At 32.0% G+C, this 13663-nt stretch overlaps 1 protein-coding gene across 1 annotated transcript; it reads right to left on the bottom strand.

Moving 5' to 3' along the window:
* Positions 1 to 8816: 8816 nt before the first annotated feature.
* LOC119688527 lies at positions 8817 to 11138 on the bottom strand. The gene has a single exon (XM_038103201.1). It carries the CDS (start codon positions 11136 to 11138, stop codon positions 8817 to 8819), a length of 2322 nt encoding a protein of 773 aa, XP_037959129.1.
* Between the last annotated feature and the right edge of the window lie 2525 nt (positions 11139 to 13663).

Below are 13663 nucleotides of genomic sequence, written 5' to 3'. Positions count from 1 at the left end.
AGTCCATCAGCTCATTAAGTGTGGTCGAAAATATATTTCTTTTATTTTCATATTTTTCTTTTAAAAATTCCCATACTGCTTCGTAGTTTTCCTCACTACCCAACAAAAGGTGCTTTGATCCTTTGACCTTGTTTCTCCATACAGCAATGATCTTAAGTGCCTTAGTTTTATTGAGGTTGACACTTCTTTTTTATTCTGTACCAGGTCATTAAATTCTGCTGCAAAGAATATTTATTCCTTTGGACTTCTCCAAATTTTTTAATACGCAATACTTCAGAAATTGAAATCTTCGATGCTTCCTCCATATTTTTTCCCATGCTTTGTATTCTTTCGTCCAAATTTAACTTAAGTGACATGTAATCATTAGTTATATATCTTTTCTTATAGTTATATATCTTTTCTTATAGTTATCTTATAGTTATATATCTTTCATCCTGGACGATTCCCAAATTATTTTCATTCATATCAATGATTGATTTTGTTGAATTCTTTCCCATAAAGAACTCACCTTCCATTAATGTTTTATTAAATCATTTTTTAAATTATTGTCACACTTGAGACTTCCCTCAATGTTGACAATATATTTTTCTATTTCACAAAACAATATATCGTATGTTTTTATTGAGTCTCTTGTATAAATTAAATAAAAAACTATTATTTTTTGTAGCTCTTTATTTCATCGCTTCTTAATTAATACTAATCGGCTCAGAGGCTCAGAGAGGCAGAGGTATTCGTACTGCTAGAAAACTTGCAGCTGCGGTTCCATATGTAACTGTTGTTAATCTATATTCAATAATTTTTCCCCTTGGAGTAATCTTGGTCTTCTGGTGCAATTTTTATTTTCTTGAAAATTTTTTCTACATCGGCTGAAGCGACGAATTTCCATAATCGCCATTTCATTAATATATCAAATATATCCTGCTGTTATCTTGGCCCCGTCATCATTATGTCGTTTAAGCTTTTTCCATTTGTCGATTTTGCTGATACAACGAATACTACCCTTAATTTTGTAGTGCAACTTGATCCTCTTATCACTGCTCGATGCGGTAGGTAATATTTTCCTATTGTATTATCTTTTACTTTTTCCATATGTCCTTTCTGCTCATATTCTTCCATGGATTTTATGTATTCAGTTCTTTTCTCATTGCTCATGTTTTTCTCTTGGTTTAAAAATCTTGCCATTGCTATATTTCTAGATTTACCTAGATGGCATCTTTTTTTAATGGAAGTTTCATTATAAATTTTTTGTCGCCGTCTATTTTAGTGGTGTCATCATAAAATTGCATACACATTTCATCTTCTGCTGTTTTTTAATTGATTGTGTTATCTACTTCGGTCAGTTCCCAAAATTTTTCTATGTTTTTGTTGTAATTGTTGTCTTGCTTCTTTTTGCTGGTTTCTCTAATACTTTGCCTGATATTATCCATCCAAATATTATTTCTTGGGCCATAATTCCATAAATTTTCTTGAACTCTTTCTTTATTATTTTCGGGATAATGTCGTTGCCTATTATTAAATCGATTTGTTTTGTTTTCATAAATTCAGGATCTGCCAAGTTGTATCTTTTCCACTGATTCTTATCGTAGTCTATTGTTTTTTCTGGCAATGATCTAATTAGCTTGTTCATGACTATAAATTCTTCTTTCATATTTATATTATTAATTTTGAATTTTTAGTTTTTACCTTTTGTAAACTTAAGATATGAACAGCTTCTTCTGATAACATTGATGCTTGGGATCCTTGGTCTATAAGCGCCCGAATTATAGGAATTAAGAATAGAAAGACAAAACTTCGGTTTTGTAATAATTTTTATTCTTGTTGAGTTCAATCTTAAAACTAACTTAAACCTAGTTTGTTCGTCCTTTTATAATATCGATTTGGCACAGCAAATCGTGATAATAAATTATAATTGCTTACCTAGGACTATAACTAAACTGAATACTTTTACAAATTAAACATATTTATTACCTTTTTTTCACAGTTATGTGTTACATTTTAGAGACTTATTTATTTAGGACTATTTTAGTTTAGTTATCATTATATTTGTGTTGAGATAACTAAACTAAATACTTTTACAAAATTAAATATACTTATTATTACATTTTAGAGACTTATTTATTTAGGATAAGACGATCTCTTCTAATGAGTCGTTGTGTGTGTTATTAAGGTGATGGTACATAACTCGCGTTCTTTTCGAGTGTCCAAACAAGACTGGTTTTTATTTATTTTTAATTCTTAAATCTAACATTGTTTCTTAATACTAATTTCCAATAGAATCTTATGTACTGATTCTATTGGTTAATACTTATAATACTTGCGTCTAATTGGTTAACCCAAATTAGACGTATATAATATTTTTAAGAAATAGCTTATCAATAAATAGTGTAATATTTACGAATGCAAGTGTTCTACATATGGTTTCACTTGAAACCATTTATTCTATTGATACAGTTTTGAATTATGCATATTGCACATATAATGCAATGTGCGGCTCAGTTATTCGTCATCAAAGCAATGACAAAATAAAGGCTCATATTTCTTGACAATAATTTGTCGTTAATTTTATTAAAATAGAACTGTGTCAATATTTACTTTAAAATATTCGGAACACTTGAACGTTTTGTGATATGTGTGGTCTTATATCCATATCACATTACAAGCTTCCTTAACGAATAATGTGCTATTAAAGGTTCTGCATTATTAAGGTCGATACCCATCCCTTTTATTGTATTAAAGCATTCGTTTGTTGTGTCTGTTAGCTGCCTTATACTTTTAGCATCCCCTACTGTTGTAAATGGTTGGTCGAGTAATTAATCTACTTGTGTTCGGAATAACCACCTTCTGTTATTGTATCTTTTTTGTAGCATTCCCCAGGTTGTCTTATAATTTGCCTCAGATACATTCATATGCTGAATTAGTCTGCCAGCTTCACCTTTTACTAATGCCTTCAATCTATACATTTTTTCGGAGTCTGGTATATCTCTTATATGTATAGCTTCATGAAACAAATTAGAAAATGTTATATCTCTGTAGAACGTCGGCATCTTGAATGGTTCTAGCTTTACCGGCTCCAATTTACCAGTTCCGCTTTTTTACTTTTATTTAATTGATAAAGTATAGCGTTTAGTTGGGTATTGATCTGTTTATATGTTGTTCTGCCAACTCTACTTATTTCGAGTGTGTCATTATATATAATCTATTAAAAAATCACCCCGTAGTAAAAATTCAATACTCACTGAATGTTTGTAAGACACTAAATTTATTTTTAAAATTGAACTGCTTATATAGTAACTTAAAATCTATCCTTATCACTAAATGCATGATATTGGTTTATCTCTCAAATTGAAGATACAAAATATATAATCATTAAATAAACAATGGCTAGACAAGGAAATATTCTATCCTAAATAAACAAGTAATTGTTATCTTCTTGTGCGTTGGTGGTATTTTGCTTACATGAATGATAAGCAACTTAAACAACCACCACTGCTAATGTGCACGGATTTCTTATCCTAAATACATTAAAAACCAATTTTATCGTGCCTAAATATAAAGTAGCTAAATAGTAAAGGCCGCAGAGTTTTCCTTAAGATAAGAATGTTGAGAAAATTTATTTAAATTTGAACATAATCTCTATATTTTTCTGCTGTTTTTTTAACTCTTCTATTCGTCAATCTGATACTTGAAGTTCGTTGTTGTAATGAATTTCTAACATTTCACCTAAATCTTCTTGCAAGTCTTCAATCAGCCTTATTAACCTGGTTTCTAGTTTACTGATCTTTTTAACTTTTTTTGTAGTGTCAACTATAGTTATGTCATTGTCTTCTGATAATTTATCCGCTTTACTTTCTTCTTCGTTAACTTTTCCCGTCGTATCTAAAGTCGTTTCAGTGTATTATTGGTTTCTAACATCTTCCTATAATACTTTCTGATTGTATTGAACAAACATTCTTTAAAGTACTCATCTTATTAACTTTTACCCCGAAGTAAAACTTAATGTTTCGAATGTTTGTAAGACACTAAAATTTATTTCCAAAATTGAATTCCTTATATAGTAACTTAATATCTAATAAATACATGAGATAGGCTTATCGCCAATAGAGATACTGTACATTTAACAAATTAAAGTACACACACTTTCAGTAATTTTAAACTACTAACTTTATTTTATTTCTAGTACATGTATTTATACAATTATTTTATCACTAAACTAAGTGTTCAAATTGTTATCGCTACGTTGTGGACTGTATATTAGCTAGTGGACTGTATACTTAGGCGCATGTGTGTCTAAGATAAAAAAGGTTACAATCTTTGTTATTGATACACATGCGAATTGTAAAAGTAAAATGACAGAACTTCGGTTTTGACATACTTTATTCGAAATTCATCTTAAGACTTACTTATCTCTAATATTTTTCCCTTTATATATAGGGAGGATTCGAATTATTGAATCCTGATAAGACGCTTCGTTGTTTGGTTAGGCCAAACAACGATAATAAAATATTTAGAACAATAGTGAAAATCTTTAATTGTTTGGTTAGGCCAGACAATGAAAATACAAATGTTTAGAATAATATAATGTAGATCTGTTCGTTGTTTAGATCTTCAGGAATCGTTGTTCAGAATCTTACTGGAATTGCAAGAAAATGCAATTTCAGCTTTAGTTATTTTGATATTTATTCGCTATAATCGAAAAATGCTTGTGGCGAAAAATGGGTGTCGGGTTTCGTCTGTGACGTAACTTGCGCGTTATCATTTTACATTTGTGCACAGCTTGTGCTATAATCATAAAACATTGAAAAACAATAAAATTTTATCTTTAAAGCATTTAAGTAAACAATAGAAATTTTCTGGAATATTCAAATAATTAATACAGTCCTTTACAAATAGTATTTAGCGGATAACATTTTTGCTTACATATACAGAGTAAAAACTTATCTTCTAAAATAATAATAAATCTTAAAAATAAACTATAAAATGTGTTCATGTTTGAACATTCTGCCAGCGGCCTAATTCTACATTCCAATCTCGTTTGATTATTTAGCGTTCATTGGTCTGGTCATATTAGAGATTCTCCTTGTTAAAAATGTCCAATCGAGCAATTGCGCGTTCCGTATGCTTCCTTTTTACAAAATATATCACTATACCTATTATCAAAATTGTTACTAAGGAAAGAGATGTATGACTTGCTATTTGATGATATTTAATTTCACGTAATTTAATATTCTCTTCTTTTATGACTTTGATTTGACTCTGAAGCTCTTGCAGTTCATTTGTGTGATTGGATATTAATGAATTTAATGGTGGAATACGAATTCTAGTAGTGTTCCCTATCTTCGCTGTCAATGTGGCTGGTGTTTCCTTTTTCGAATTAGAGTTTATATTAAATGGTGATTTTATTGTAACACCTTCAATTCTTATTGTACATCCTGGTTGCAATGATATTCTTCCCTGTTGTGGAAGTTCTAAAATAAATTGCCGATTTTGATTACACTGGATATGTGCTGATGTTGGTTTAAATGTTTTAAATAACCAATTATTTGCATTATTTAGTTTTACCCAATATAGAGATGATTCCGCTTCAATGTATGTACATTTATAAGCGTTTAAAGACTTCAATGGTGAAATCTCACACGACGAGTCATTCGCATCTAGCCATGGCCAATTACCTTCACAAACATACTCCGCTTCTGTGACGTGTTTGCATAAGTTGAGCTGTGTTTCCGTCATCAAATGGTATGAGTCCATTTCGAAATTATATATAAGAAACTGCCTTTGTATCATTGGACTCAAAATTATCCCATGCTTTTCCATAGGCATCGGAATTACTTTGTATAGTTTTGATTCTTGTGTGTCAAATAATGGTATTTCTGCCTTTATGATTAGTTTCTTATCCATTATTGTTCCTATTGCCGATAAAAGCTTATAAATAACTTGCAACTGATTATCGCTATTTCCTGGCAGCGTTAATTTATTTAGAAGATGTTCTTTGATGCTCCTAACTTCTTCATACAGTTGAGTAGGAGTTATCAACGAAGGATTCAATTTCCTATGATTTATGTCAATTAAAAGCTCTATTATTTCTGTTTGAACATTTCTGTTTTCTTCAATTATTCCCTGCAGCTCTTTTGTTACCATGAAAAACTTAATTGACTCCCGATATACCAAATATGATTCCTGCATTGCCGACGACAAGATGTTGAGCCTATCTTGCATTTGTTTAAAATTATTATTTATCTCCGTGGTGGTTCTTTTTAACAAATTCACCGTAGAATCTACTACTGAAGTTTGCTTATTTATCTGATTCTTGATATCATGCTGATTTTCTAGTAATCTTATCATGTCTTCTTCGAACATTTTTCTATCTTCTGCATCCATTGTGCCAAACAATATGTGCTGCAGTGACCCGATGAACTCAAATGGCGCTCTTCTCGTTCTTTGATTTTTATATTGAAGCAAATATTTATTTGTGTCCTGCATCTGCTTTATTTGCTGTCTCATGTCTTCTATAATTGCCACACAATGGTTTTCAAATGTTTGCAGTTTAGAACAAATTTTCTCCATTTCCAATATAGTTGTACGTCCTTTATCAATTATTTCGAAAAAGGGCTCCAAATCAAAACATATTAACAGCTTCCATGATGATGATACCACGTTCATAGACCCAATTTCGTCCAAATAAACCACCGTGTCTTTGTCTATCTCATTCACTTTTCCTCCTTTAATTGCTTCTGACGCTACTCTAGATGGAATTAAAATCATTAGCAATAAAAGTAACATTAAATTAACAGATTTTTCTTTTTTCAAATCATTTCGTTTAATAACATTTATCTTCTTATTCTCAGCAACATGTATTTGTTCGTGTACGCCTTCCAATACACATAATTTCTGAATCGGACGTTTTATTGTGCCATTCTGAGTTTTTACCGATACTACTCTCACCAGATTATCTTTTCCAGGATGAACCTCAATTATCTTTCCAAGAGGCCATCTTCCTGGATATGTTTCCTCTTTCTTCATTATTACCACTTGGCCTTCCTTAACATTCGCTTGAACCTTTTTCCATTTGTACCTCTGCTGAAGATTTGTTAAATATTCTTCCTTCCATCGTTTCCAAAAATGTTTCTTCATTGCTTGAATTATCTTCCAACGATTTAATGAAGATATGTTTATATCATCTACTGCTTCTGGATAGTCAATGATAGCATGCCCAATTAAAAAATGACCTGGAGTTAATATATCATTGTCGTCTACATTTGCACAAAGCGGTCGTGAATTAAGTATGCCCTCAATTTGGGTTAGAAGTGTGCTTAACTCCTCATAAGTAAGTTTATTTTCGCCAACAACTCTTTTCAAGTGGTGTTTTATTGACTTCACGGCCGACTCCCATAAACCTCCAAAATGAGGACCTGCCGGTGGAATGAAATGCCATTTTATACCTTCTGCTTCCAATGCACAAACTGCACTCACATTGCTTTTAATAGCCTGTTGTAAATCCTTATCTAATTTTTTGGATGCTCCAACGAAGTTGGTACCGTTGTCTGAGTATATATGTGAACATTTGCCTCTGCGTGCAAACAATCGCTTTAGCGCCGCCAGAAATGAGTCTGATGTCATGTCACTTACCAACTCTAAGTGCAAAGCTTTAGTTGCCATACATACAAATACCGCTACGTACAATTTAAAAGTTTTTTGGCCTCGGCCTTTAGAACATTTTATTAGCAACGGTCCAGCGTAATTTACTCCACAATGAGCGAACGGAGCAGACACATTGACCCTATATTCTGGTAAATCACCCATAAGCTGCTTCTGCTTTAATGCTTTATAACGGGTGCACCTTACACATTCACGTATACACTTCTTAATCAAGTTTTTAAGTCCAAATATCCAATATCTTCTTTTTATAACATTTTCCATCAATCGATGTCCACCATGTAATGTTTCTCGGTGTGCTTCATTTATTATCAAATTCGCCAAATGACCTTTTGCTATAATTATTGGATGCTTTTTATCAAAACCAATTTTTGCATTGATTAATCGACCTCCAACTCTCAAAACTTGGTTTTTGTCTAAAAACGGATTCAAATTTGCCATTTTGCTTCGATGATCTATTTCACAGCTATTTTTCAATCTGCTTATATCCGTAAAAAATTGTGTTGTCTGATGACTTCTAAAAATAGCTGCATCTGCTCTTCTAAACTCCTCTACAGTTAGATATTCTGGAGACTTAGCCTTCCTCAGTCTGTCTATGAAACGAAAAATATATACTACCACTCTACTTAATTTTCTAAAAGATGAATATTTCTCGATGAGCTGATTAAATAAGTCTTCCTCTCTTAATTTACTGATATTTATTATTTTAGCTCCCATTTGTTCTTTTGGCCATGTCCTTCTATCATCGTTTAACCAGTTTGGACCTCTCCACCATAACGATTGGTTCTCTAACTTTTCCGGCTGAATTCCTCTGGATGCTAGGTCTGCTGGATTTTCCTTTGATCGCACATAAAACCAATTGGCGCTTGGAATTAACGATCTTATTTCATTTACTCTTGACCTAATAAATTTATTTTTGCTTGAATTGCTTTTTATCCAGCATAATGTAATCGTCGAATCACTCCATGCATACATTTTTATTTTTCTGTTAATTATGTTATGAATTTTATTTAATAATTTTGCCAATAGATGCGCTGCACACAGCTCAAGCTTCGGCAATGTTTTTCTATTTTTTATAGGACTTACCTTACTTTTTGCTGCTATCTATATCAATGACCTCATTGTCTTTTGATTTTTCCACCGTTTCTATTATATCCATGCTGTTAGAGCACCATTTTCTCAAATGAAATCCATACTTCTCCAAATGTGCCGATATCCTTAGCCGAATTCTTTTGCACTCTTGTATCACCGCCAGTTAGAAGATCGTCCATATAAAAATCGTCTTTAATTATTTTCGATATCTGATTATCCTGACATTCATTTGCTATTTCAAATAAAGTTCTTATAGCTAAAAATGAAGCAGGGGCAATACCGTAAGTTACAGTTGCTAACTTGTATTCTTCAATTGGCTGATTAATCTCGCTTCTCCACAAAATATGTTGGTATTTCTGATTATTTTTACTCACCCATATTTGTCTATATATTTTTTCTATGTCAGCAACTATGGCAAATTTTTTCAGTCGAAACTTCAACAATATATCAAAGATATCCCTTTGCAACCTTGGGCCAACATATAATACATCATTTAAACTATTTTTATTCGTGGTCTTTGCCGAAGCATCAAAAACTACTCTCACCTTAGTAGTGATACTATTCGCTCTTACTACTGCTTGGTGAGGTAGATAATATTTTCCCTGTCTTTTTGAACTTACTTTTTTCATATGTCCATCAGCTAGATACTCTTTCATGAATTCGACATATTCTCTCTTTAATGATGGGTTTGCCTGTAATCTTCTTTCCAAATTTATGAATCGTGCCATCGCCATTTTGTATGAGTCGCCAAGTTGGTGTTCTTCTTTGAAAGGTAACTCAACTACAAATCGTCCATCTTCATTTTTGGTAGTTGTCGGAGCATAATTTTTCATACAATATCCGTCTTCCGATGAATCTTCATCCTCTGGAATTTCTTCTATTTCCCAAAACTTTTCTATGTTGACGACGTTGGAAGAGATGAATCCTTTAATGCTTCTTTTTGCTTGTAAAATACCTGATAATATCCAGCCGAACTTTGTTGATTGCGCCAATATTTTATCTTTTTTAAGTAGACCGCCTTCAAGAATTTCTCCGTAAAGATCGCTTCCTATGATTATGTCAATTCTATCGGATTTATTAAAATTTGGGTCCGCCAAGGTCATATTTTCCCACTTATCTATATTATAGCTAAAGGTTTTATCCGGTTGACAAGATACCAATGATGGTAAAATTAATGCTTCTGCATTTATTTTATATTTACTGGTGAATCGTGGGTGAATTTGAAGATTTATTTTTGCCTTTGCAACGCCAACCGGTGTTCCTCCAAGCCCTTGCACCTCCATTTTTACTTTTTTCCTTGGTAAATTTAATATTTGTGCCGCTTCTTCTGATACAGCTGTAGTTTGCGACCCTTGGTCAATTAGTGCCCTTAACATAATCATCTCACCTTGAACACTTTTTACGCGCACTTGCGCCGTTGCAAGTAACACATTTTCTGCTGTGCCCGTATTCATTGTTAATGTTGATGTGTTATTATTTTGCCCTGAATTAATGTGCAAAAGAGTATTATGCCACTTCCCACAATCTTGACATTTTGTCTTACTATTGCATCTTTTTGTAGTTTTATGCGATAAACAGACGCGACAAATTTTAGCGTCTTTTACCCATGTATTTTTGTCCTTGACTTGTAGCTTTAGAAACTCATAACACTTTATTGCCATATGTTCTTTTTTGTTGCAGTAAAAGCACTGGTAATCATTTGCTACTATAGTTGTCGCTGTTGTTTTTTGAAAAGACTTTACATTATTAGTTTGTTTCTTAGATTTAATCGCCTCTGCTGCTTGGTATTGCTGCTCCAGAAACTGTAATACATCGTCCATTTTTTGAATCTCCTTTGTCCTTTTTATATTTTGCTCAAATAGCCGTAATCCTTCCTTATCCAACTTCCTGATTATAATCCTTGCTATTATTGGATCTGCTTCATTCGTTTTTATACCCATTGCCTTCAGCCCCTGGATACATTCTATCGATGTGTCAAGCAACTTTTTCAAACTTGACGCTGAATCATTATATACAGATGGTTGATCGAGCAATTTATCGACCAATATTGTAAACAACATTCTTTCATTTTCGTACCTTTGCGACAAAATCTCCCAAGCTACAGCATAATTCAATTCCGACACCGGTAGATGTTGTATCAGCTTGCTTGCTTCTCCTTTTACTAATGTTTTGAGTCGATACATTTTCTCAACATTCGAAATTTTTCCATCCTCATGGATAAGCCTTTTATATAGATCATGAAAAGACGACCATTCTTCAATATTACCGTTGAAATTTGGGATTCTAATGCAGTCAAGCTTAACGTTGTTCCCCTCACGTAATTTTTCCATTTTATTGGCTAATTCATCTAACGCCTTATCGTATTGGTCTTCAATCTCATCATAATCATTCATAATGTCTACTTCATTTCAATAACCAGCTTCTTATAGATACTTCTAATGTCTTCGAACTTTCTTTTCCAGATTCCATTAAGTTGTTCCAATCGCGTGACAGTATCATAATGGTCAAGATTTTCTCATACTCATAAACTCATATCTCATGCCCAATATGAGTAGAAACTCGTCATATGCCCAATATATCATGTAGAATGTGGTGAACGGATCCATTTGAGATGTTTAAGTCACAAACAATCTCCCTTTTAGTCATACGACGATCTTCCAGCACCATTTTCTTGATTTTTGCCACGTTTTGTTCAGTATTTGATGTTGATGGACGTTCAGAACGAGGCAAATCTTCGATCACTTTACGGCCCTCTTTGAATGATTTATACCACTCGTATACCTGTGTTCGAGAAGAAGAGTAGAAGAGTCCCCGTAAGCTTTCTGCACTATTTTCAATGCTTCAACACATGAAATTTTGTTCAAAAGACAAAATTTCAAACAAACTCGTTGTTCAACAAGAATTTTCCATAGTAAAAATCGCTAAATGCACTTGGGTTAGTCTCACATTAATAGCTGCCGTGAACAAACAAATTGACAGATGGCGCTCAAATTTTTAACATATGTCAAGAAAGGGCGTGCCAACATAACAAACTATTAAGTCTATTACTTAAGGAGTTGTTAACAAAATGCGGATATTTTTTGAGCAGAAGGTCTTGAAAAATCCTTTTTAAAAATAATTTAAATAACTAAACATGTTCTAATTAGAACAACTTGTATTACTTCAGTGTCTTGATTTCTAATTAATTTACATGTTTTCTTGATAATACAATGTTTTAATAGTTTAAATACTAAATATTCGTTAACTTCTAAAATGGCTGTTCTTAGATATCTTATTTTGTCAATATTTATGTCGTAATCGTCAATTTCTTGTTTCGTTAGAATATTTGCGTCGGTTAGTCCATTCTGAGTGTTTGGAGTTTATGTAAGTATCAATGTGAATAATTTCATTAATATCGTTAGGAGTTGGGGTAATTCTAAACTTATTGTTTATAGGATTCCTATCATATTTTCCAGCTGTACAAGTATCGCAATTATTTATTACTATGTTAATTAACTCTTTTAATTTGGGAAAATAAATTTTACATTTAAGTGATTCGTAATTTGCTAATATACCAGTATGACCTGATTCTCTTTTGTGAAATAATGATATTTGTTTTAAGGCTTCTTCTTCAGTTTTTAAGTCTGTGGCAAAAAAATTACACCTAATAAACTTTATTTTATTATTTGTTGAAAATGCTTCTAAAAGTTTTTGTTTTAGTTTGTTAAAAACTGGATCTGATAATTTAGAATATATGGCAATTTTTCCTGTAGAAAAATGTCTTCTAACAATATTAACAACATTTTGTTGTATATCATTTTTATCAATATATATACGTTTATTACTAAATATTCGTTCGAATTCCTTGTCTTTTTGTTCAACAAGTATAAGTTGATTTTTGAATCTATTTACTACAGTTTCTAAAATTGGTATATCATTCGAGTGAATAGCATTAGTTTGTTCGTTATTAGAAATTTTGTTAGATAAATGGGTAGATGATTCGATATTTTCAGATAAATTTATTTCATGCTTATCGAAATGAATTCTACTTAAAAAGTCTGCTATTTTATTATCTTTACCTTTTATATATTCTATTCTCGCATCATATTCGCCTAATTGTACTAACCATCTTTGGAGTCTGGGATTTATATCCTTGCCGGTGTATTTTGCTTGTAACCATTTAAGTGGTTGGTGATCAGTGTGTAAATCGAATTCCTTGCCATATAAGTATGGTCGAAAATATTTACATCCCCACACAATTGCTAATAATTCCTTCTCAATTGTACTGTAACGCTTTTCATGGTCGTTAAGAGTACGAGAAGCAAATGAAACTGGATGGCCATCTTGTGTTAAAACCGCTCCTAAGGCAAAATCACTTGCATCCGTTATAAGTTTAAACTTGTTTTTAAAATTCGGATAACGTAATATTGGTGGGCTTGTGATGAGAGCTTTTAACTTTTCAAATGCTGATATATAATTAGGATCATGAATGTTAACTTTAACGTTTTGTTTTAGGTATTTAATCATTGGTTGAGCAACTTTTGCATAATCTCGGATATACTTTCGGTAGTAACCTGTCATTCCGAGAAAACTCTTAATTTGTTTTTGGGTTCGAGGAAGAGTTAAATTTTGTATACTTTCAATTTTTTTTGGATTAGGTTTTACTCCTTTTTCAGTCAAAATATGACCTAAAAATTCTGTTTCTTTCTTTAAAAAATTACATTTATCTACTTGAATTTTCAAACAGGCTTTTTGTAATGTTAGAAAGATTTTATTTAGACTTATAATATGTTCTTGCAAAGAAGTACTAAAAATAAGAATATCGTCAAGATATACTACACAAATTTTGTTAATATATTGGCTTAGGATTGAATTCATCAACCTTTGAAATGTTGATGGTGCATTTTTAAGTCCGAATGGCATTCTCAAAAATTCAAAA

This window comes from Teleopsis dalmanni, chromosome X, assembly GCF_002237135.1.
Source record: "Teleopsis dalmanni isolate 2A chromosome X, ASM223713v2, whole genome shotgun sequence".
In the NCBI taxonomy this organism is placed as follows: Eukaryota; Metazoa; Arthropoda; class Insecta; order Diptera; family Diopsidae; genus Teleopsis; species Teleopsis dalmanni.
Note: the sequence above shows the minus strand (reverse complement) of the source record. Positions and strands in the feature narration are given on the sequence as shown.